We start from the raw sequence: 27,247 nt of genomic DNA on the forward strand, positions 1-27,247 counted from the left end.
GGTGTTCCTGGACCAGTAATTTGGACATCACACAACCAACAGCCTGGCGGTGACCTGGACGCACTGATGGCTGAGTCGTGACCTCCCTCATGTAGATCTGTAAGAGCCTTAACCTGACATACCTGCGGCAACGCCGTGTAGTGTAGGGGCCGCCTCATCGCGAACCTGATTTACAGACGCCGTTCGTGCGGACGACTGCTACCGGTCGGTGAGGAAAGGACAGGCTGTCCCCTCCAGAGTCGGGACATCACCATACCTTTAGCAGCCCGTGAATCAAGAGAGGTGAGGGCTGAAGGGGTCAACAGATACCGGCGGTCTTGTAGAACATGAGCCAACCATTCTCGATGACTCAGCCGGCTCATCATGCGCCTCGGGGAAGGAAGGTACTGGAGGTGAGTGTTAAGACACACGAGCAGCTACGTGTACCATCCGTAAAGGGCACGACAGATCAGGTGGGGTAGATTGGGTCTACTCCATGCTACTGTCACCGCCGCCCGAGGGAGCATGGCCTCATCTCAGGATCAAACTCGGGGTGTGCAACCCGGCTCGATGGGGGAAGCGGATCCGAGTCAGCCTCAGAGACAGACGGTCCACCTCCAATGCAGCGACATGTATGGGGGGACCAACAGATACCGACAGTCTCGTAGAACACGAGCCAACCGTTCTCCATTGGAACCGCTGCTGCGGATCAGCACTGAGAGCCAGAGGACATACCTGCTGACCGATTCAGTACTGTGATGCAGAAAAAAAATTCCAAAAATGTTCCCATGGCACCTTTAACCGAGCTCTGCAACCGAAGGGGCGGGGCGTTCCCGGAGGAACGTAACCCGTCTCCGCATATACGAGAGGGCATGCTCTCGCAGTGAAAACATGAACCCTCCACAAATGCCGTCTCAGCGTGCTGAATGCCCAACACGAGAGACGGAGATTGTGACCATCTTTGAACCCAAACATTTGTCGCATCCGGAACTGCACGGACGAAATGACGTCTTTAGAAAGACGCACCCCGCCGTGACACGAGAGAATGGCTTTCTTTAAAAAGACACAAATTCCACCCGTGCTGCTCTTTTAACAGAAAAACACTCTTAGCTGTGCTGAGTTGATGAAACGCGCAGGTAGAGGCAACGCACACACTCAGACTCAAGTTCAAACTGAGCTGAAGGTCCGCGAGCTTCCACTGCAAAGGCTGGAATCCTCAATCAACTACGAGCCAGCAGCGTCTTCCAGAGCAGGTAAGAGAGCTTCTCGATCGCAGTAGATCTGCCGGCTTTCGAAGCGAAAAAAGCTAATTTCCATATTTGCACCTGCTGCTTATATACGCACCTGGCGGGCGGCGTCAGCATTATGCAAATACCTCAATGCCAAGTTCATTGGCGTTTTAGTAGTACTCGAAGTAGATTGGTCTCTCTAAGCGAGTTCCCAATTCGTCGGTCACGCCGTGACGTCGTAGTGACCGACTGAAGGGAACTGGACCTAAAAAAGTGTGACCAGGGGTGCGTTTTCGGAACAACGACATAACTTGCTGCTGAACCAACATAGTACGATGTAGACCTGTTTGAGTCGCGACTCACTCGGATCTTTAACCCGAATCTTTAAATTAACTCATGAGTCGCGAGTCTCTAGTGTCATTTACCCGGATCAGTTGAGTCCTACTACAATTCAATGTAAAACCATAAACAGCGCCACCACACACACAAACCTCTTTCAACATTATTGATGAGACTTCGCTCGCACTACAGATCCACTCGTAAACGGCTGATCTGTGCGAGAACTGACCCGAGAATCTCACTCAGAGCCGGGAAACATTGCAAACTCGAGGAATTGACCCGAGATTCTCACTCAGAGCCGGAAACATTGCAAACTCGAGAGACCCGCGGATCCGCGCGAGCTGCGAACTGACCCGAGATTCTCACTCAGAGCCGGAAACATTGCAAACTCGAGAGATCTGCGAATCTGCTCTGACTCGTAACCGGCTGATCCGTAACCGGCTGATCTCTCTGCCTCTGGGGGCTGCATAAGCAGGACACAGTTTTTTCTATATTATTATGCTATTATTATTAGGCCTATTTTTTTAAATGGTCGACCATACACACCAAACCTAAAACCTATAAGCATGTTATCGCAGAAGTGAAAGGCTTTTGTTGCAGATTTGCTTTTAAGGAGACTTCAGTCGCTCTATAGATCCACTAACCGGCTCCAGCTGATCCACGCGAATCAGCCGGTTAGTGGATCTGTAGAGCGAGTCCTATGGTCTGCGAGTCTGCAATGTTTCCGGCTCTGAGAATCTCGAGTCGCGTGGATCAGCCGGTTACAAGTGGGTCTGTACTGAGTTTCCTTGGCGATTTAGCAATACTGACTCAAGTGATTCAAGTGACTCACACAACCCGGATAACTTTAGTGAGTGACTCACAATAACCCGGATCCTTAAAAGGAGTCGAGTTTGCCAGGCCTAGTACGATGCATAGTTGGAGTAACTAGCTATCTTGTCAAGACAGTTTCCCCAAAAAATAGTAACTTTTTTGTTTTTTGTAGTTTTATTTCAAGATATTAATGCGCAAGTTCCATCTTACTGTATGTCACTTCTCCCATGGATTCCCCAGGGTCTTAAAGCCGCTCTATGCAATTCAGCATTTTTGTCAAACAGCGACCCCTAGAGTCGCTGGAGAATACTTGCAACTGTCGTAATTTCCCACTCTAGTACTCCAAAGATAATGACCAGGTAATGTTTCACAATTTCATACAAATATTAGGCTACTGCATAGTCTACTAAACTACAGATGATGGTAATGGATAATAAGAAGTTTATTCCAAGTGTAGAGTGCATATAATAATAAAGTACCGTGTTTGCTAGCTTATAATGTTTTTACATGATTGCAGCTAAATCACAAGTAAACATTACAAAATGCCATGACAAAGTTAATTGTGTACGTTGCATTATCTCATAACATTGTTCACTATACATGATTATTGCTATTTATCATAATAGTTTGCAAATTGTGCATGTTTACACTATTTACAACCTCTAGGCTTATTTATGTCCTGATAATTATGTGAGATATTGACAACTGTGGTCATGATAATCGCATGACATACTACAAGCAAGCGCAACAACATACAACATAGACCGCAAACAAGTTTAGAAATGAGAGATTTACTTACTAGTCCATCAACAAGATCGCCAGATCAGCATCCCTCCAGTGCTGTCTTTTAGCTCACCCCAACGAGTAAAAACCTGACCGAGTGGGATTCTTGTTAATTAATGTATTTTATATGATTTATTCGAGCCGTTTCAAGCCTATCTTGTATCATTTACTAAATAGGAATTAATTAAATGCTTTTTGTAGAGATATATATGTACATTAATTTATTACATGAGTGAAGATGTAATTAATAACTAGTAAGTAATTACTTTTTTGAGTATAGTAGTACTCAATCTTGTTAAAGCCAATCTCTTTGGGACTGCTCAAGAGGCCGTATGACAGACAGGTAAAGCAACCAATCATGTAAACCTTGCATACTTTTAAAGAGCACCAATTATCCGATTCATGGTTTTCCATTTCCTTTGGTGTATATGTTAATGTATGTAGGTGTGCATGTTCAAATGTTAACGATATGCAAAAGGTACATAACCCAAAGTAAACAATGACGTGAGTTATCGTCTCCAACTTAAATATATTTTCTTATACTACAAAAAACACGGATTGTAGGCAGCAGTTTACTTCCTGGGATTGGTGATGCAGTAAAGACCGACATTATCATAATTCCTCCCGCTTCGGACTCAGCCTGTAAGTTAACTCCTGTTAGCATTGCTTTGTGAGCTAATCTTTCAAACATGGTAAGGAGTGTCACATTTCTGGCTGTCGTCAGAGGTATTCCAATCACAACGTACAGATTAGCTGGCCAATCAGGAACACAGCACTTTTCAAATCGAATCATTTTGTACATGAATCAGTGTGTTTCAGGAAGAAAGGGAAATCTGCTGCTACAAAAATGTACAGAAAATAATTTGTTTTTAACCAAAACCACGCGAACACATTGTATTATACCAAATACACAAAATATCATTGTTTGTTAGCAATGAAATAGATAACCTTTAAGTGTCCAGAGTTTAGTTGATTTTGATTAATTTGACTCAAAAATTTTGTACCTAAAACCAAGTTGGTGCAAACTAATCTAAAACTTCACTGGTTTTGCACAAGGTCCCGGGCCCTATGCATAGGCAGTCCTGATGGGGCCCCCACATTTTTCCATTTTAGTTTACTAATCGCTGCATGAACAAACTGTATGATAACCAAGCAAGACTTTATTCAGTCATATTTTATTTTGCTGAATGAACAAGACATTACATTTTTACATTGCTTAGAACATTTATTTTTATTATGCATTATTACAACCGGGGTAAAACCAGTACTGATTACCAGGGCCCCAAGGGGATTTGACTACCATTTGACTCGACTGAACAAAGAGGCTTATATACAAGTTATTTGTACAGTATGTATTGTTTGTTGTTGTGAGTGTGTAATTTTACTTCATGCATGCATGTGAAGCACAACAGTCAACATTCTGTTGTTTAAATTGTGCTCTAAAAATATCTTGAAAATCCTGAAGATTTTTTTATATTTAATACATTTGAATGCTTGAATGCACTTTAATTGAGAACTGTATTACTTATTTAAAAACTACAGAGATAAAATAAAAGAAAGAGAGATCTTAGGCTCTCTCTTTCCGTTTATTGTTAGGCTGGTTTATTGGCCCGAGCTGTGCTGCTGTACTGGACATCAACTGAAACTACAAATGACAGGATGCAATAAAGTGGAGAATAGCAGCAATCTGAGGAAAGTTTCTCATTCACAGGCTCTCTGTCTTCTATTCAGAGAAGAAAATAAAAAATCAATACAGGCGCACATCACTTGATAAAAGCACTGGACAGGGAGAGAGACCATGCTGGATTTACTAAATTAAATTGATCAAAATTTTCCAGTCGACTCAGCCTGCTGCCTACATAAAGTAACAACCCTATCTTTCCAACTGCCCGTCATCCACAACGCCGTGTTATTTTCTGTCTTTCTGTTCATGTCTCTCTCTTTCTCTTTCTTACTAGGTTCAGTGGCTTTATTGGCATGACAATTAACACTACATCTGGACTGCCAAAGCTGGCTGAATACAACAGTTATTTTGTGCAACATACATAAAATATGTGCAATATATGTAAAAATGTAGATAAAGTGCCCTTTATAATGTCTGTAGAAAAGATACTTATTTCTTGATTTTTCTCAGAGCTCTGTATATATGCATGTTTACGTCTGTAATCAAACATTTCAAAAGAGGTTCAAGTGTGCTTTCTCGGATTTTATTAATTTTATACACTTTAAATTCAACATGTAAAAATTACAATAGATTTTGCTTTGGCATTACGTTTGGGTCACTCTTGCAAGAATGAAGCACTGGCCAAAAAGCTCTGAGAAAATGACTGGAACATTTTACATGGGTAAATGACATGACATATATATTTTTGTGTCTGAGGGCATTATTTTCTTTAAGACCAAACTATTAGTACAGAAACATACAGTAGAACAGTTTGTGTTAAACGTACATTGCCACCGTGTCTTATGTACATTGAGACATCTAACATAAAAACCTAAATCATGGTGACAATTAACAAATTACATAAAAATACAACTAAATACAACAGATAATTAACGGCATCATTAAAGCAACAGTAATCTATTTAATATTATTAATGTAACTACATAATTTGACATGCTACAATGCATGCTTGGAACTTTCAAACCCTTGCTTAATTTAAATTGTTTAGATAAACACTTAAGTGTCCAGTCAGTGGGAGAACATTTTGATGTAATAATAAAGTCATATACTATTCGTTACAGAAAATCTTTCTCACACAAATATGTCCATACATTTAAGCTATCAAATCAAATCATAACTTTGATTTCCATTTTTTATGATAATTGTAGGTTAGACTGTATTTTTTTATTATTCTTCATAAAGGAAAATAGCCACTGGGGTTCCTCATTCCCCATTCAAAAGAACAGATGCTATGACAGTTTAAATAAACATCTCACACTTGTCAAATCAATCGATTTGGAAGCAAACAAACGAAACAAATAAGTTGTGTCTAGTGAAACACAAGGTAATTAAAAACTACACTGCTCCACAAACTATACTGCAAAAATGTTCTTAATTTTTACACACACATGTGCATGCACATGAACATTAGTGCACTCATAAAGTATATTCTTATTCGAAAATACCCTATTTTGCTGTTAAATTGAATTTACTGTTGCATTAATTTAAAAAAAATAATAATAAGAAATGATTATACATTAAAATTTATTACAATTTATACAAATTAATTAAACAGATATTTTTTGTAAGATTTTCTGAGTATCTTTGTGTTTCATCATGTAGATTCAAACAACTGCCAATGAATATGAATCTCATTGTTACATTCAGACTTTAGACACTTTTCAGACATTTCTTTTTTCTTTGAGTGTCATCCAAAGTAACAAGGAATATTAAATTTAATTAATATTTAATTAATATTAAAGCAAATTATGTTGTTTTCAGTTTAATTTAGTAGTGTTTTACAGTTAATTTACTGATTCTCATTTTTTGGAAACATGGGACAAGTAATGCACACACACACACACACACACACACACACACACACACACACACACACATTCTGGTTTCCATGTTTTGTGGGGACATTCCATAGACGTAATGCATTTTATACTGTACAAACTGTATATTCTATTCCCCTAACCTACCCCATTCCCTAACCCCAACCATCACTGAAAACATTTCTGCTACTTCACATTTTCAAGAAACATCATTCTGTTTGATTTATAAGCTTGTTTTCTCATGGGGACATCAAAATGTCCCCACAAGGTCACAAAAACACTGTTATTCCTATCTTTTGTCCCCACAACGTGATAATTACCAGGCACACACACACACACACACACACACACAAACACAATGGGCGCTCTCGGGCAATACCTCAATGCTACCCCTCTACCTAATCAATAAAACAGTATCACTCCTGCAAATCAGAATTATTTCAAACTAAAGAGAAAATGAAATGCTATATAAAACATGGATGATCAGAGAAAAAAGCAGGCAATCACAGACTTTAACAATTTAAAAAAAGTCTTGTTAAATCTACAGTAAAAATTGTCATCTTGTCAAACAATATAGTGATAATGCAATGAAATTGATATGCCTGTATATTTTTAGAAATTGCTAAATATAAGTTTTAGAGGAGCACATGCATCAAATCTTCTTATCATGACCAAAATATGAAAACAACTTTCCAGTGTCAGTTCACACAGCATACCTCCTTCCTATCTTCTACTCCCATTTGTATGTTTGCCATCATCAGTAGTCCGTCCAGTGGTGGTCAAAGAGGACAGCAAACCACACATATAATATTAATGTAATACAGTAACTACCAATGTATCAACTTAATGTACTTGATGTGTGATTGGCCTTATCATTTACAGATTACCACTAAATGGTAATGCTAAATGGCACACAGTATTAAAGATCCCAGTGTACACAACTGGTAAAACAAAACAGTAGAAATATAATTATTTAAACAAAATACTATAAAATGGGCAGAGAATTTCTGGAAAGTTTCACTTTTTTATTAGTACATGCATGACCCAGCCTATGCATTGCATTTACATTTTATGTATTTGGCAGACGCTTTTATTCAAAGTGACTTGCATTGAATCCCATTATTTTAAGGGTTTGGGTTACTTACTTTTTCAATTGTTCAAGTTCTGATTTGTATGAAATGTTAACCTCTGACCCGTAATTAAAAAAACAAATAAATTTTATTTTGTAAAATTTTATTGAATATGTATGTAAATTAAAAGGGCAAAAATGGGTATCCAAAAGTCCAAATCTAGCAAAACTTGATACAGGACATTTTATAAATGTTAAAAATGTAAACCAAACTTGCACTGAATTTATTTTGTATATAACAAGCTTAATCACAACAACGTCGCACACCTGTGCGTAGGTAAGCAGGACAATGTGGTCCTGATATCAGCAAAAAGAAAAGTCCTGCAAACTATCTCTAATATGTTTTATTGCAATGTTTTGATCATTCTATCTCTTCTTCAGGTATCAAAACATATAATAAAGTTTTATATATTTAATCTGTACAGAAGACCAATCAATGAATGATTCAACACATCATCATACATACTTCACATCTGACGTTGCATTAAAACGTATTATATATAACAAGCTTAGAAGAAAGTTTTAAAGGGTCCAAAGTTCACAGACACACACACACACACACACACACATTCTGGTTTCCATGTTTTGTGGTTTCCATGTTTACCATTGACGTAATGCATTTTATACTGTACAAACTGTATATTCTATTTCCTTCACCTAACCCAAACCCTAACCCCAAACATCACAGAAAATTTTCTGCTACATTAGATTTTCAATAAACATCATTCTGTTTGATTTAAAAGCTTGACCTCAAAATGTCCCCACAAGGTCACAAAAATACTGGTATTCCATTGTATTATATCGGTATACTGGTATTGGTCCCCACAACGTGATAATTACCAGGTACACACACACACTGATTCACTATTGTTTTCAATATTTTATAATCCAGTAAAAGTGATTTATCCCAGTTATGGTGGATTTGAGCAGATGATCCCATCAGATAGGTTTGAGATTTGAGACACGACCACTTGTGTGAGGATGCAGTACCACATTTAACCAGAATTCCATCAAAAACACACTCTCTTAAACACACAGTTAAATGCATACAATACACATTCATATTTGAACTCATAGCAGCAAGCTGCATTTCCAGCACAAAGTCCAATTAAACCTCAGCAGCTAATTTCATTACAGTCACACATTTAATTAGTCAATTCAATTAGGTTTGGGGCATCTAGTCAAATTACATTACATTCATCTATATGCTAAATGCTCTTTTTGGCCATTTTCTTTCAAGTATTTAAATAAAATAATATTCTTGTGTTACTGATCTGATTAAAACAAATAATTGTAGGTTAGACTGTAATTTTTTATTTTTTACATTTTAATTGTCCTTAAAACGTGATCCAAAGTCTTGCAACATGCACATGTAAATCTCCATTACAGACATAACAACACATAATAGTTCAAGAAGGAGTTTGTGGGTGTATGTTGTATGTGGGAGGTCCTCATTAGCAACTCTGCTGATCATGCAGTGTACCAAATGTGTGCATTCTCTGTCTCTAAAAAGTAATACAATTAAATTATTTTGCTTACGTTTGCTGTTATTTCAAGGGGAGGGTGATCTGGCTCTAATTTATTTGTAATTTACAGAACAATAAAGAAGATACAGAACAAATGTAGCTTACTGTAATTTTTTACAGACATGCAGACAAACCATCATTTTGTCTTCATTACAAACTCCCTTTTTAATTTGATAACATATAGACAAAACCAAATAAAAAATATTTGTCTTTACATTTTGTGATTGTTCTGTAAAAGCTCCAATGTTTTCTCATAAATAATGTGGATCCCATAAAACACGAGCTGAAAAGTTTACTGTGTTCAAAATACCTATACTGTACGAAGTGCAGATAATCTCAATGGGCACTGGCCCTGCATATATAATCAACACACTATATATACAATTAAAATGAAACAAAACATAAAATAAAATAAATAAATAAAACATCTAATTAAGTAATAATTTCACTTTTATTAACTCAGTGGCAGAATAAACCTTACTATTAAAAGTAAATCAATTTCTTCATTAGAATAAGATGTCTGTGATGTGCCTAAACAAATTGTACCTGGACAGCATCGCTGTGTTTCATGTCGCGGTTCAGTTCTTCCTTCAGACTGACTCGTGAGCTCATATGATCCAGCGCTGAGAACCAGCAAACCTAATTAACGTTCTCACTATCAATGTTTTTGTCTGCTTTTACAACCAGTTCGCGAATCCTAAAGCTGATTCGTTTGAGCTGATTTGCGTCGCATCTAAACCGTTGAGCTGAGACCCTCCCATCTCTTGTCCTCGCCTCTCTGAACTCCACACTTACTGCTTGAGGACATTTTTCCTTTTTTTCTAATCTCACACGCCTTTCTTTAAAATATGAATACTTAGAAAACATTAGTTATGGTTTATTTTCTTTACTTTTTCTTTGTGAAGCTACAACCCATTTTGATGTTTTGTTATTTTCATGAATAGCCTAATTAATTTTATTTCGCTTACTTTTTTATTTTGTCTGGTAAAGGAGATGATCGCGCAATCTCTAGAAGACCAGCAGCTCCTTCAAGCCTTTGTGATAATATTGATGATGATGATAGCCAAATAGACATTTTGATTTCTGTGTGTAGAGTTAGATATAAAGAATCAATATTATATCAAGGGGTTACTCTTGTGATAAAAGACTTTAGCTGCTCTGGCTATTCATCATAAGCCTGTAGCAAACAGATAGGTCAAAAGAAATGATATTGCAGTAAAGAGTGAGTCTCCTTATCTCTTTATAGCAGGACACGCCGATCGATACAGAAGCTGCGCTGTACTCCTGCAATTATCAATGGTCGGTTTTGTCTTCTGCATCTATAAATAGCAGATAATAAGGCTTTTCACATAACTGTAATGGGAGTGAAAAAGTTTTGCTTACATACTTGGTAACTTTGATGTAAAAGTAATAATTCTGCGGCTTTAAGATAAAGCCCTATTTATACGCATCTACGTGAGACTGGGTAGATCAGGCACACTTTAACAATTATGCCTTTAAATGAAATTATCATGTTGTGTCCAGTATAACACTTAAACGTGCATTTACCTCATAATGACTAAGGAAAATATAATGTATAAAATCAAAATGTAATTTGGAATGTGAAAACTAACGTTTGCTTATTACTATTAAACTATTGTCACAAACGATTAGCCTACACAAAAACATTCACTTTGGTTCTTTTTTTTCTGCCAATGAATAGGCTAACACTGGATTTAAAATGAACTTAAAGCAGTAAGGCTTCTCAGTTTAGACTCATGTAAATCATGACAGGCTGAGGTGAATTGATGTGTCCTGGTACATCCTAGCGGTCGCTACGCGCAATGGGTTCAAATCAAACCTTCAGCAACTCCCTCATAGACGATACGCAGCCTCACACACGGACACACACCTCTTTGCAAGCTCCATCACCGACAACCGTCAAACTTCTGCCGCTACCTTATATGCTGAATGAAACCCAAACGCGGCAGACAAAACGGCTGTCAAATTATTATTTTGTTTTCGGGACTTTAACGATTCATGATGCTTAAGCAAGTTGTTCGTCGAGAGACGCGGACAAGAGGAAGACCGACCTATATGGTAGACTCATGAAAACATTCAATGTACAAGGCAACATGCATTAATCTGTTGGACTTTCATGATCGAAACACTTTAACTAACTTTTCAATACGGGTTGTGCTGTTATGACCCTAGACACGAATTCGTAAAACAATTTGCTCACATTGGGAGTTCATAACATAGGACAGCATTTTTGTTTATATTGACAAAAAGAAAGACGGCTAGGATAAACTTGACTGCTGGAAGAAATGATCAAACTCACGCAGATAGATGAAAGTTAAACGGAGTAAACTGAAGAAGTAATTGTCATTGACTTTGTTCATAGTAACTATATGGAATATGCATTGGACTTCCAGTTTCTGAAAGCATGCTAAAATAAACTCCTGACGAAGAGACCTACAAAAGAAAGAAAGCGGCTGACATCCTCCTCCTCCTCGGGGCGTTTGAGGTGATTTTGTGTGGATGGTGATGGTTGATGGTGAAGTAGTTAATTGCGGAGTCCGTCCCTCATTTCCATATCAGTGTGTCCACTGGAGCTCGGCCAATCCAATGCATCATTTACTATCATAATGACACATCTACACAACAGCAGATAATTTTCGTTATTTTGCCGCTCGACTTTTTGACTAGATTTTTTTCAGTGCGTTTCTGCTGATGTATGTGAAGAAGGAAGATCTTTTGCAGAAGAATGTCCCGTCGGAAGCAAGCGAAGCCGCAGCAGCTCAGATCGGACGAGGACCCACTTATGGAGCCGCTGCCCGATCACGGTGAGTGCTCCGCTGTTTCATCCCCTTGCTGCTGTGTTTTCATCTAAAGTAATATTTTTAAACCGTTAAATTTAGCACAAATTAGATTGTAAAGTGTGATTAACTATTAGCCTACTACGTTGGGATTATTTGATGTCCGAGTTATGAGAAACAAAGGTGTAACTTTATTTCGAAACATTTGACTAATCACATTGTTTTATCAGAGAACCACGAAAAATATAATATGTCCTTTCGTTGCAATGTAGATGGCATTAGCCTACATATTTCTAGACCGTTTGTTAAATCTACATCGTTTCTAATATAAACATATTTATCTATCTTACTCGACGGATTTGGTGGTTTGTGTGAAATAGTATTAATACAACAAACACAGCATTAGAATACATTGTCACTGCAGCAGTAAAATTAAACCATCTAAAATTAATGTATTGCCTGTATTGGTGTAAGTTTGCAAAAACCTCGGAAAAAAATAGTTTTCTTTGAGGCCCTCTAAGTTTTTAAACATATTGCTTGCGTCACTTGTATTCGTAGGCTATACGGCTAAATTTGCGGGTTTTTTTATTTTATTTTATTTTTTATTCAATATACTTCTTAATTTTGCTTTACTGTCACTGGGTGTGTAACATGTAAAACCCCTACTGACAATCGTTTTTTACGTTACTTATTCGGATATAGGATATGTAAATATTGTGTGACACCTCATAATAAATATAGTATTAATGTCAAGTTCAAAGACAGTCCTATGCTGAACTTAAAGTAAAACACAGCCTGGGATGTGAAGCGCTTTCGTTTTGGTTCAGTTTTCAGTAGTTCAGATAGCACGTTTTCAGTGTAACGTTTCTTCGAGATTATTCTTTACTTTATCATGTCTAAACAACATTCTTATATTTTATTGCAAATCCTGTTAAAGTTTGTATTTTTGAAAATCGTTGATTAAACATCCATTCTTTAAAGCTGTATGACGTGCTGCATTCTTGGCAATTATGTTGACTAGAATTCATCTTTGACATATTAATTACAATATTAATATACTAAAATAGACATTAAATCACTTTTGTTTCTTTGTTAATTAGACATTAGTTGTTGTTTATGCCAATATTTTGACAAATAGGCCTACATAAAAAAAGATAAAAAAAAATGTCTATACCTTAATTATTTCCAGTATTAAATCTGGTAAACCTGTTTCTGGTAAAAGCACAATGGTAATGTAGATCTCCAACAGGACCATACTTTAAAAACTTGGTATATGATTGTTATTTTATTTTTTTAGAAACAAAATAATAAAATGATTGCTAATGCTGTAAGGATGTAACTTTATGGTCTAAAGGTGACCAGAGTAGAGAACACCATTGTAATTAATTCATATTTAATGTAATTTTAAGTTATAATTGTTTTTAGTGGATTTGTCCCCTTCTTTGCTGAAAGCAGTTTTTATGTTAAATCCTCTGCTTTACTTTATTGCCCAGTCCTCTGCTGCACTTGCCCCTAAGGAGGGCTGCTTCAAAGTATTCTGATACTGCTCTTAACCTTTGGCTGTATGACCTCACCAGGGCTGTCTGATATGTCATGGTGCATTTAAGACATTCAGATGTTCCCCTGATCTTGGCAAAGTGGCTTGCATATGTCCTGTAAAGTATTATTTTATCATCTTACTGTTGCATCCACTGAGTTCACCACCCTGTTAAATGGAATCTTTTAAGGGGGCACTTGTTTTTAAAATACTTGTTATTTTGCTGCTGCTAATTATATGTTTAATAAATCTTTTGATGTGTTTATAATGATGGTTAAATCTACAGTATAACAAAACAGTTTTCCTGTGACATGGGTATTTTACATTGGCTGGTATAACGAAACTTAAAAAGTACATATATATATTTTTTGTAAATCTTAGCTTTACAGATTTCCCTTAAATCAAAACAAAAACATAAATAGACTGCACTGTAAACAAAAAATTACAGTTGCTATATGTTAGTCATATTAGATTTTATTAGGTGTTTTATGCATATACAGTGCTTTAAAAATAATATATTCAGGTTAATTTTGGCTTTAGGTTAAGTTAGATAAAATCTGGTTAAGAAAACACATTTGTTAGATTGGGAAACAATCTGAGAATTTGGTAAATTTGATTATCATTGTCATTTAAATAGATTTTTTTGCTGTCACTCGCTTGAAAAAGAGACACCTCAGTGCACTGTCTGCAGTTTTTTAAGTATTCCAAACAGTAAAACTGAGCATTTGCTACCTGCAATTCATACCTTATTTGCCCTTGAAGTTGTTATTTGATGTAACGTTAATTCCCTTTGATCAGGTTGATTTAATCATTTTAGAAAACTTCCATTTTTTTAAAGTAAAATATTATACAGGTGCACTTATTATGCCAGAGATGTTTCACCAAATAATTGACCTAATCTTTAAATTTTAGTCAGCACACTTAGGGCTAAATTTTAATAAATAAATAAATACAGCTTTTTACAATACCTATACAGTTACATAATACATACAGCAGACATAAATACATTTCTCCAGTCAGCATTGTTTGACAGTCTTGCAGACTGAATGCTTTCCCTGAGCATGCTAATACAAATTGTTAATGTTGTGGCGGGTGACAAAGCTTTAGTTGTTCTGAATGATATAGAGTGCTTATTGTACTGTAATGGCAAAGTCTCTTTCTGTTTCTCGTACTTTGTGTATGTGTGTTTGAGTGTATCTTCAGTTCTCTGCATGTTTAAGGTAAAACTGTGCCTATTGTTTTCTGGCATTTCTCTTTTCATTACAGAGCACTGCAATATTTTCACACATTTAGAGCGAGTTTAATTTTATTTAAAGCATTTAAATGCATTTTAAATTAAATAATAGTTTTTAAAAAGCGTAAAGAGTAAAAATGACAACTAAGTCTCAGTACAAAGATATCACATAACACATTTAAAAAAATTATATATATATATGAGTTATAAAATTCAATGAGTTATAAAATATAGTTTATAATTATTAAGTTGCCTTTTAAGCATCTGTGAATCAGAGATTTTACTTTTGTAACACTAGAAATTTGAAATTCTATTTTGCACTTATAACAGAAACACAGTGATAGGCATGGGTTCTTTCTCTTTTATAACATTTGTGTTTGCATGTAAAAATGCTCACATAATAGCAAATTCTGTATATGCTATATTAGAAAATATATCAAAATACTAAACAAATACGATTTAACTATTTAACCATTTGTTCACTAATGTATTGTTGAAATGTATGAAAATAAATGGCTTGAATAGAATTCCTTTAAATTGCAATATCCACAATTGATAGTCCCTCGTATTTTGATGGATTATTCTAAGAAAATTGATAAGTCGTTATATATGCAAGCTTGAAGCTTGATTTTTACACATTTTTATGAAAAAATGTCAGGCATATTTTAAATATTATCAATATTCAATCATTTATATGTCAAAATTTATATATAAAATTACACAAATTACACATAAGCTTTTTACATGTTATGTTTATTTTATTTCAGTAAATAACTTGAATAACCAAAGTAATAACCAAAAAACATTTGTTAATTGTTGCATTCCAATTTCCTCTCCCCTCAGTCTCAGGTGAAACGGTGGATGATTCCGACAGTGGAAATGAGAGCCGCAGTGGGAGTGAAGAGACCCATGTTTGTGAAAAATGTTGTGCTGAGTTCTTTAAGTGGTCTGACTTCTGTGAACATCTAAAGAGCTGTACTAAGAACCCACTAGTGCTAATTATCAGTGACAATGAAGTGACTTCAGACCCAGCACAGGAGTACTTTGATGAGTCGTCACCTGTGCCTAGCTGCACCAGTGAGCCTGCTGACAGTGAGGATGCAGGTGAGGGAAGCCACATTCCCACTGACGGTGATGAACAAACGGAGATGATGCTGGAGCAGGGTGCTGTCCTGGACAAGGAGGATGAGCCAATAGAAATGGAACTGTCTCCTGAGAAACCCATACACTCTGAAAATCAAGATACATTAGCAGAGCAAGACATCTGCCTACCTCAACTGGAAGACCACAGACAGTCATCTGGGGCAGAATACACTATGCCCAGCACCAATGTCACACTGGAAACACTGCATGGAACCCGAGTGGCTGTGGCCCAGTTCTCTCAGAGCACCCGAGAAGCAATTGCTAGGGGAATGTCACCTATGGCTATACCTATGATTCTTGACCAGCTCATGGCCTTGCAGCAACAACAAATTCACCAGCTTCAATTGATAGAGCAAATTCGGAGCCAGGTGGCACAAATAAACAGACAGCCCCCTACACAGTCAGCACTTAACCATAACGACCACAGCACAAATGCTGGTTTACAAGTAACTTCTTCTCCTTGTATATCCACAATATCTGGCCAGCTCCAGCTAGGTGGCTTTATTACACCTCCTGTGCATCAGCTTCCTATGAAGGTAACCTCCAATATAAATGGACAGGTGTCTGCCTCTTCAGCTCTGGAGGAGGCTCGCTGCAGTGTTCCTCAGACATGTCCCATGACCAGTTCTGCGATGAGCAGCAATATCACAACAAATTCCTCATATCCTGCAACCAGCTGTAATGTTGTTTCCTCCCAAATACCACAATGTTCGGCATCTAGTAGCAACATTAGTAGCAGCAGTGGCTGCATCAGTAGTAGCACAGGAACTGGTAGTGCAGTAAGTTGTGGTATTTCACTGCCAAGAACCACACCTAGTCCTCTAATGCTGAATCATGGTAGATTGCTATCATCCCCCTCCAACCTCCCTCTTTTACCGCACAACTCAACCAACAGTGTTATCTTCCCAAATCCTTTGGCCAGTATTGCAGCTACAGCAAATGCTCTCGATCCTCTTTCCGCCCTAATGAAACACCGCAAAGGAAAGCCTCCAAATGTCTCTGTGTTTGAAACCAAACCCAGTGCAGAAGACACCTTTTTCAAACATAAGTGCAGATTTTGTGCAAAAGTTTTTGGAAGTGATAGCGCCCTCCAAATTCATCTTCGTTCCCATACTGGTGAAAGGCCTTTCAAATGCAACATTTGTGGAAATCGTTTTTCCACAAAAGGAAATTTGAAGGTCCATTTTCAGAGACACAAAGAAAAGTATCCTCACATCCAAATGAACCCCTATCCAGTGCCTGAGTATTTGGACAATGTACCAACCAGCTCAGGTATTCCTTTTGGCATGTCATTACCCCCAGAAAAGCCTGTTACCACATGGCTGGATAGCAAGCCTGTTTTGCCTACAATTCCAACCTCAGTAGCATTGCAACTACCATCAACTATACCCAGCATTGTAGGAAGCTATGGTGATTCAGCTAATCTTACTCCTTCATCCAGATCACCTCTAAGGCCATCACCTCCATCAAGTGAGTGTACATCTTTGTCTCCTAATCGCGTCATTGCAGAGACTAGCATTCCACACATTACTAGTTCACCCCAATCTAGTGTAGTGAGTGACACCCCTTCAGTACTTAGATCTGAAGCTATACATTTACCATCCAACTGTACCACCAGTTTATCCACCACTTCTATACCCCAAGTCCTTCCTCCATCCACTGTCACAGCCACAACTACCACCAGAACACCGATAACAGACTCAGTGAATACTCTTACTTCTCTTACGCATTCCTCCCTACAAATGGTCTCTGATCAGTTTAAAGCCAGATTTCCTTTTGGTGGCCTCCTGGATTCTATGCAAACATCAGAGACCTCAAAGCTACAGCAACTGGTGGAAAATATTGATAAGAAAATGACAGACCCCAACCAGTGTGTGATTTGTCATCGTGTGCTTAGTTGTCAGAGTGCTCTTAAAATGCACTATCGTATACATACAGGAGAACGACCTTTTAAATGTAAGATATGTGGCCGTGCTTTCACAACAAAAGGTAATTTGAAAACACACTTTGGGGTTCACAGGTCCAAGCCTCCTCTTCGTGTACAGCACTCTTGCCCTATATGCCACAAAAAGTTCACCAATGCCGTAGTTCTTCAGCAACATATCCGCATGCATATGGGGGGACAAATTCCTAATACACCTCTGCCTGATGGATTTCAGGAAATGGATAAAAGTCTGTCTTTTGATGAGAAAAGCATAGATGACTTAAGTAACTATGATGAAGAGCTAATTGATGAGATGGAGCAAGAAATGGAAGATGATATAGGTTTTAAAGATGGGGATATGGACCCACTCAAACAACTCCAAACATACACAGAAATGTCTCCAAGCAGCTCACCCCCAACCTCTCTTACCTCTAGCATTGTTACCTCAGACAATGAAATGAAGCTCACTGACTCAACAGTTAGCATGACCTATTCCTTCAGTCTAAAGCCTCCAGAAAATGGTAGTGGTGCTGATAGGGAAAATGGAGATGTGTTTAAGAACGACTCATTATCAACTATGGGAGACTTAGAGAATCACAGTGTTGGGAGTCCAGCACATTCTGAATCATCAGGCTCCATGCAGGCTCTGTCTCCTGTCCATAGCCAGTCAGAGAGTCACCTCTCTAAGTCCCCAAGTCATGCAAACAGCTGCAGCAAGGATGAGGCTCAAAATCCCACTGCAGTGAATGTGACAGTGAAGTCTGAAAAATCAGACACCCCTTCTCCTGGATCAGAGAACTTAACTGCATTAGATCTTACTGCCACACAGCCCACCAGGCCTTTTGTCAAGGATGAGAATCACTTCAGTTCACTGTTTCTGGGGAGAGACAGAGGTAATCACATAAATAGCCCATAAATAGCCAATGTTTACTTCTATATTAAAAAATATATTCTATATTGTTCAAATACAATATAACTGTTTTTGTCTACTTGTCAGCATTTATGTGTTTATTAATTCATTTGGTGCATGGTTATGCGTGTTTTTAAAGGTTTAAACAGCCCAAGCATGATGAGTTCAGAACCAAGCATTGTCAAACTTGAGATGAATGGGCATGGTAAGCCACTGTCCTTGAATGAGGGCACCCACCTATCACTGGGGTTCCAGGCATCTGCTGCAGCTCCACAGACAACAATTAGCCCCAACCTCACTCCTATGCTGGCACCACCGCCTCCTCGACGGACCCCAAAACAACACAACTGCCACTCCTGTGGGAAGAATTTTTCATCAGCCAGTGCTCTTCAGATCCATGAGCGTACACACACAGGAGAAAAACCCTTTGGCTGTTCTATCTGTGGTAGAGCTTTTACCACAAAGGGAAACCTTAAGGTATGAACTAAATCCATTTTGTGTTTATTTATATATCCAATCAGACATAACATTATGACCACCTGCCTAATTTTTTGCCACGAAAACAGCCCAGACCCATTGAGGCATGGACTCCTTTAGACATTTCAGAAACAGCAGAATCAGCTAGAGTAGCTCATCTGTTGGATCGGACCACATGCATCAATGAGTCTTGGCCGCCGGTTCACCGCTTTTCTTTCCTTGGGCCACTTTTGATAGGTACTGACCACTGCAGACCAGGAACACCCCTACTACACCTCTCCTCAATGTTAATGTGTTAGAAGCAGGAAGCCAAGGCTCATTGATACACGTGGGAAATGAAGGCAGGCCTGTGTAGTCCGATCCAACAGACAAACTACTGTAGCTGAATCTGCTGAAAAAGTGAATGCTGGTTCTGATAGAATGGTATAGTGGAGTCCATGTATCGACAGGTCAGGGTTGTTTGGTGGCAAAAGTGGGACCTACACAGTTTTAGGCAGGTGGTCATAATGTTATGGCCGATTGGTGTACTGTATATCTATATCTATAAATGTCTATATTATTATCTATGCATTTGTATATTTGCACATTTATGTATTTGCTTGTTTCTACAGAAATTCTATAGAAATCTGAAAAACATTAAACCAGTATATACTATAAGAAATTCCAATGATTATATTATAAAATAGTTATGTTTGTTTTTGAAGTACATTAACTGAGCAAGCATAATTCTTAATCAGGTGCACATGGGAACCCACATGTGGAACAATGCACCAGCCCGCCGGGGAAGACGGCTCTCAGTAGAAAACCCAATGGCTCTTCTGGGGGGAGATGCTATGAAGTTCAATGAGATGTTTCAGAAAGATCTGGCAGCACGAGCTATCAACGTAGACCCAGGCTTCTGGAATCAGTATGCTGCAGCCATCACCAATGGGCTGGCACTGAAAAACAACGAGATTTCCGTCATTCAGAATGGAGGCATTCCTTCAGTTCCTATTAGCCTAGGAGGGGGGGGCATTCCCATTGTTGGTGGAATGTCAGGAGGACTAGAGAGGTCTCGCACTGGCAGTAGCCCTCCAATGGCTGGACTTGATAAAATGAACCTAGAAACGGCAACTGGACGTCCCTTTTCCAAATTCATGGAGGAAAACAAAGAAATTGGGATAAATTAAAAAACATTTTGTTTAGAAAAGAATACAGGCAAAAAGACTAATAAGTGAATAAAAATTCCTACGTACTATATTATGTACAGAAGTCTGATATCCTGTTTAGTTTTGGAACTCTAGTATTTAGTACCTTATTTTATTCATACAAAAATAAATCTTTGTGTCTCATTTAAAAATCTTTTGTCTTGCAAGGTTTGCATGGTACTTATTGGTTTCTATCAGTATGTTTCCTTGTAGAATGGCACCCTGACTAATATATGTGATTGTTGGTTGACATAGGAAAAAAAATGAAATGTCAAAAAGCAATTTATAGGTGTACAAACACCACCTGTTTGACGCACATGAAGGGAAATTTAAAATGTTTATGAATTTTAAAAGTCTCTTTGAGAGCTTTTTTTTTCATTTGTGACCTAAACTCTTGATGGGAAAAATTGTTTAATCTTTTACAGATTTCTTCTGCCATTGTCTTATATTACATTGTCCTGTGTCTTTAGTATTTATGATATAAAAACGGGTATATATTTAATGGCCCTGGGGCCATTAAATGGCCCCAATAAATCCATTTTATTATTATTTTGTTTTTAAACTGAAACAAACTTTAATTCTAAATATCTCTTTACATAAAGTTTTTTCGTCTTACCAGTGCAAACATATTGTGACGTTTTTGGGATATCTAGCATGCATTTGTGTAACAGATGTGCTACACAATGGGACAGCTATGGTATCTAAAGCTGCTACACTCACAAGCCTGGTTTTAACGTTTGTAATAAAATTAAACAGATCTACAAAAAAAAAAAAACATTACTGTATACAGACTACAAACACAACTGGTATGCGTATTTTGTAACACATCACAAAAGGTATGTTGATTTGAAATTTGTCATGTTTGTGAATGCACTTTTTAGAGGAATGGTCTTGTCTGTGAGATTGTATTAACATAGGGACTGAGGTATGTGTAACTCTTTTTCCTTGTTTGCTTGTGGGGTTTGTAAATGTGGGTTATGACTGTGGGACAGAAGTAAAAGCTTTTGGTTCCTACACCACAATCTCCAGACTTTATGTCCAACCAATATCTAAATAAAACGAGAACAGATTTGATCTGTTTATTGGTGGCTCTGTTTCTACATTTAATGGATGCTTATCCACATAAGAAATTCAGTTGCTTCTTGTTTCTTTATTCATATTTCATATTTAGCAATTAGTAAATTCAGTCTTATGAATGTTATGCATTAAACAAGAATATCCAGAGTGTGAAAATTTCTGATAAAAATCACATAAAAACAGAACCTTAACTGGCAAGTCACAGATGTAACAAAAATAGTTTTCACTGAAGACTGCATTTTAATTAGACATTAAATAAACGATTTATTTGGTAATATACTTTAAAATTAAGGTATTTTTAAGCAGTATGTTTCATTTCTTATTCTAATTCATTTCGTTTTATATACATGCCATTAAAGCAACACTATGTAGTTTCCATGTAAAAATGACCTACAGCTCCCCCATGTGGTTGAAAAGCGCAACAGTGCCTGGTATCAGACACTCTTCTGCAGGCAGGTGGAGGGGCGGGGCTGTGTGCTCTACCCTCCACCGCCACTTTCAGAGTGTGCTTGTAGCAGCTAGGAGGCTGCTCAGGTTGCAGCAACAGTACAATTTGTCAAGTTAAAAGTTGTTCTATCACTGAAATAATTTTAGAGACATTATTTAAAGGAAAAAAAAGTACACAGTGTTGCTTTAATACAATGCCATTAATTCCATTTCCATTCATTCAAGCATTTACATTTTACACAGTAGAATCATCTAATTGTGTACAGGTATGTTGTTGTGTTTATACCAACAATGGATGTATGTCCAAAAAGTTGTTGGGTTCATACTGAAGTTAAGATAAATGTCAGATTGTTGTGTGTTAATGTATTTATAGAAAATCAATGTTTATTTTTACTTTCACATTTCTGTGTCCAAGCTCACCCCCATGCCCCTGTACTTTAACCATTTTTCACTCAGGAAATTCTTTAGGAATCCATTAATTTTATGCCTGCAAAACCCCATGCTTTTATACAAACCACTGAGTTGTTGAATACCTCCTAATACTGCATTTTAGTCATTCCTGTACTGAGCCTGTAATAATGAACCCTTCCTTAGTGTTGGCAAAAATAAAGACCTTTTGTTGTACTCTGGGACATGCATTTAAGACATTTCTGTGTTTGCACAGAAAGTGATACAATTAAAAGGAATTGTGGAAAAAATTCACATATATGCCTATTCATTTAAAATTTGTTTTACACTGTAAGAACGGATGTGTTAAAACCAACACAATCACTGTTAGTTTTGTGACAACACTCTGCGTTCTTGTGTGCTTTCTTAGAGTGTACTGCTTTATTAATTTACAGCCATTATGCCGTAAAATATATTATAAGAGATAACAGAAACAAATTTACTTCTTATGTAATATAATTTAATAAGCATGCATTAAAACGGGGAAGGGTCATTCCTGTGTTCTGACATGTAACAATAACTGAATTACATTTTGTTGAATTACATGTGTGGTTGAGGATGTGCTACACTGGTGTGATGCTATGAGAAGGCCTGAAACAGCAGCTGTAAATATTCTCATTGATCCAGAGAGAGCTGGCCTGTGATGATGCAGAAGTAAATCTGCCCGACAGGAAGCCAATCCTATTTTCAAGGGTTCTGGGTGTTAGATAGGTACTTTAAAACCAAATGCCAGTTTTGTTGTCTTTCCACATTTATTTTTTATTTTGTTGTGCTATTTTGTTACATTGGAGCATCTTACAATTAAATCAGTTTTGACTTCTTTAGTTCTTTTTGGTTTTGGTAGAGATTAATTCAAACTTACTATATATTATACATGTCAAAGAAAATTGGATCTTCAGTATTACTGAAAATATAAAAATCTATATTCTTAATATTAAAAATAAATTAAGTAATTGTATTAATTTTAGAGTAATATTTTTTTTCTCTTTTTCTTAGATGATTGTTCTGTTTTGACCACAGAACAATTAGTCACATATATTTTATTTACAATTAAATTATATACACAGTTATACAATAACAATGACTAAAAATCCAACCTTCTTAAGTATAAGGTTTAGCATTTTAGTATTATCATAATGTAATGTATCATGTAACTGTTTTATGATCGTAACTAGTATGATCCTTTACTTGTTTTATAATACTGTATATTCAGTATATATTTTAATATGAAATGGGGAAAATATAATTCCTCTTTCTTTAACTCTCACTCCAAAATTGGCATCTATTGTTGTCCAAACCAAAAAAGCCATCCTGAAGGCTATCTGCATTTTATTCTAAAATTGCTTTGACAACAAAAGTGGTACTTGTGACCCACTGAGTAAAACCATTTACTCGTGTAACTAATCTTAAGACCAAGTCTGAAAAACTACAAGTAACATTATCAAATAAAAAACTGAAAGGTTTTGTGTTTCATTCATGTTTGCACAGACCTTACATCTATTAGGTCACATGCTTCCTTCTTTGCTTAAATGAGGGGTTTCTGACATAAGGTTTCATTGCAATGCTGAAGACTCTCCACCATAGTGGACTAAAAATTGTGGATACTCATGAAACCAGTTTTGGACCACAGTAGATGGTGAAAAGATACATCTGCTATGCATCCTTTTGGTCTTCAATACTGACAATGTTGTGTAGTTGTGCACAGATGGTCTGTGCTGTAAAGACTTCATTTGGCATGCCAGTTGAGGACCCCATTCTGTGTGATAGCAGCGCACATTCATGATTTTGTCGCAGTTTTGAAGACTTGGTCTTTAGGGCCTCAAGGACCACTTTTAGTGTCTAAGCAATTTTAATAAACTGTAATATTTTTTTACTCATTTTTAAATAGATCTGACATCTTCATTAGGGTATATTTTTGCAGTGTCCACTTTGAGATGTTTTTTTCAGAATTAAACCAACAGCATACAATGTACAATAAAAGATGTCCTAATGTTACAAGTGGTGCAATTTTATCTTACGAAAGATAATGTAAAAAAGAAATGTAAAAAATTTGCTTTTTCACAGAACACAAAAAGTTGAGTATTAGTGAACATAATTTGAGGACTAGTGTAGTATAATTTGTGTTAGTGTCACAAAATATGTTACAAAAAGCCATTTACCAATTTAAAAAAATGTGTGTGTGTGTCGGTGTGTGTGCTTGTATTTTGTTATGTTTAATTTAAAAAAATACTGCTTAGGATAATCTGTTTTTGTGAGAATTTTTTTAAACATAATTTAAAATGACTGGATAAAATTAATTTTTAAGATCTGTCACATCTTTAATTAAGATAAGAAAAATAAAAGTATTTAAATAGTGCTTTTTACAGAGTTGCATTGTTGTACAGCTTCACATGAAAAAAAAAACAATAAATTATTTTAATATATAAAATAGGATACAGTAATACAGGTATTATTGCAAATATTATTTATATAAAAAATGTACATAAAAAATTATATTAATCATACTAATTAGCAATAACTAAATGCAATCTAAATGTATAAAACAGTTTATACATTTAACTGAGACTATAGGACATTTAGTCAATTAACATGATATATAACAGGGAGCATATCCAGACCTGCCTTTGTAGCTTAAATTGTAATGGCCCTTAAAAAGAAAAGAAAATTATATAAAATCAGGAGTTTAACACATCAGGAATTTGCAATAATACTATGAAATTGTAAAGTCTTACCAATACATACAGACAAGGCTTAGCTAAAGCCAGAACTAGGCCTTATTTAAATTAAAACGTTTAAGCATTTTTTTTTAAAATATAAAAATCCCTGTTTATATATTTTACTGGTGTGTATATTGAGACAAATCAATGGCACTGGCTTATTTTAAGATCTGTAGGTGCAAGTTATTTTTAGTTGATACACCTCAAATATGTGTCTTAGTCTAGGACTAGCCTTAAGCCTTTTCTGTGAAACCCGGGATAAAAGTAATATTTACAAAATTCACAAAACTCTAAGCCAGGGTTCTCAAACTCAAACTGGCCATTTCTGAGATTGTCATTTCGTCGGAGGGCCGCAAAGCTATTTTAACGTTTAAAAAAAGCACAATATTTCTGTAAATGTAGTTGAAACTTTATTATTTAACATATAATAATGATAATACTTAAAAATATATAAGCAGTTATTTCTATCTTTTTAATATACATTATTTTATAAAGTCAGTAAATATTTTCTTTACCTTATCTTAAATAACTTAGGCCTATTAAAGCCTTGCACAAATTCAATTCCTGAATACATTTATGAACTATTATACATTATTTTACCACCAGTAAGTTTTGATTTATTCTGGATTTTTTTTCAGTCACATTGACTTTATTTTGTTACATCTCTGTTATTCCCTGGTTTTAATAAATTTGCTATTATAGTAATATGTGGAAAAATGTTAAAAGTAAGTGAAAGTGATCCTAAAACGTTTGAATGGGTAGTCAATGTTACAAGATAGTTGGACAAAAAAAGTTAATATTACTGCTCTATGGTGTGGTTTCCCGGACAGGGATTAGACTAGTCCTAGACTAAAATAAATGTAAGAGCTGTCCAAACTGAAAACAATGTGCACTGACATTATCTTAAAATACATCACTGCCCTTTGTTTTTCCTCAAAATGCACACAAGTAGCCTAATGTTTTTAGTTTATATTTCCTAATTAAACTAAGGCCTAGTACTGTTTAAAAGGCAGGGTATCTGATTTGATCCACAAACATTTTTAGTTACGCTGGTTAAAAGTCTCCTCACATCCTGATACACTGAAAAAAATGATTCATTGAATTTAATCAATTTTTTTAAGGTAAGTGGTAGCAATCAATTTATTTAAGCTACATTTAAACAAAAGTTTTATATTTTATTTTACTTTACTAATCTTTTTTTGTTTAAATGTAGCTTAAATAAATTGATTGCAACCACTTACCTTAAAAAATTGATTAAATTCAATGAATCATTTTTTTCAGTGTAGCAATCAATTATTATGTTAAGTTGTTTAAATGTATTGGTAGAAATTTATGTCATCTGTGAAAGACGTAGGACGAACAAAGTTTAACCAATCATAGATCTCTGTCTAAACGGACATTGCCTTTTTTGTCCCTCATCTGTAAGCGTAATTCGAATGCCACCGCGCAGCCTGTTCACACAGACACTGTACGTCATCGGCGCCTTCACGTGCACTCACCTCCCGTCTGTAAACAGAGGGAGAATGACAAACTTTCCTGAATTGACAACCTGCACAGGAGCCACAAAACGAAAGACATCTTTTAAAACAACAACAGCAGAAACTGCCTGGATCAGCAAAGAGCAAAAACCCAAATTAACATCGCTAAATTTACTGCTTTACCACGGTCCACGAGATGCAAACAGCTGCAGGAGGCAAAGGATCTGAAAGGGTCGTTGCACTGTTTATTTTGGTAAGGTAGGTACTCGATATGTTTGTATTGAGATGGATTCAGATATTCTACTTTGATGAAACATTGTGTTACTTATGAAATTTGTGTTCGTTTACGGATTAGCGTAACGATATAGTTACTATGTCTACACAACCGAAAGTGTGCTTTAACTAATTCTGATGTAAACCAGTTGTTTATGTTGGTTAATGTTATTCACTTTGTACTGCAAGTTTTCTCACTGGTGAATGAGACATGAGATGTGACCGTCTGATCTGTGCGTCTTCATGTGTTTTGAAAGAGGCGTGACTTTGGATGGTGATTTGAATGGAGGGTGGGATTG

General features: G+C 36.4%; 1 protein-coding gene across 1 annotated transcript; it reads left to right on the plus strand.

Annotated features, from left to right (window-relative positions):
* Window positions 1–11,051: 11,051 nt before the first annotated feature.
* On the plus strand, window positions 11,052–21,581 carry sall3a (spalt-like transcription factor 3a). Its single transcript, XM_055211765.2, has 4 exons — window positions 11,052–12,124; window positions 15,712–18,828; window positions 18,985–19,322; window positions 20,060–21,581. The coding sequence occupies exons 1-4, from the start codon at window positions 12,046–12,048 to the stop codon at window positions 20,489–20,491; spliced, it is 3,966 nt and encodes a 1,321-aa protein (XP_055067740.2). The 5' UTR covers window positions 11,052–12,045; the 3' UTR covers window positions 20,492–21,581.
* The last annotated feature ends 5,666 nt before the right edge of the window (window positions 21,582–27,247 follow it).

This window comes from Misgurnus anguillicaudatus, chromosome 10 (assembly GCF_027580225.2).
Source record: "Misgurnus anguillicaudatus chromosome 10, ASM2758022v2, whole genome shotgun sequence".
In the NCBI taxonomy this organism is placed as follows: domain Eukaryota; kingdom Metazoa; phylum Chordata; class Actinopteri; order Cypriniformes; family Cobitidae; genus Misgurnus; species Misgurnus anguillicaudatus.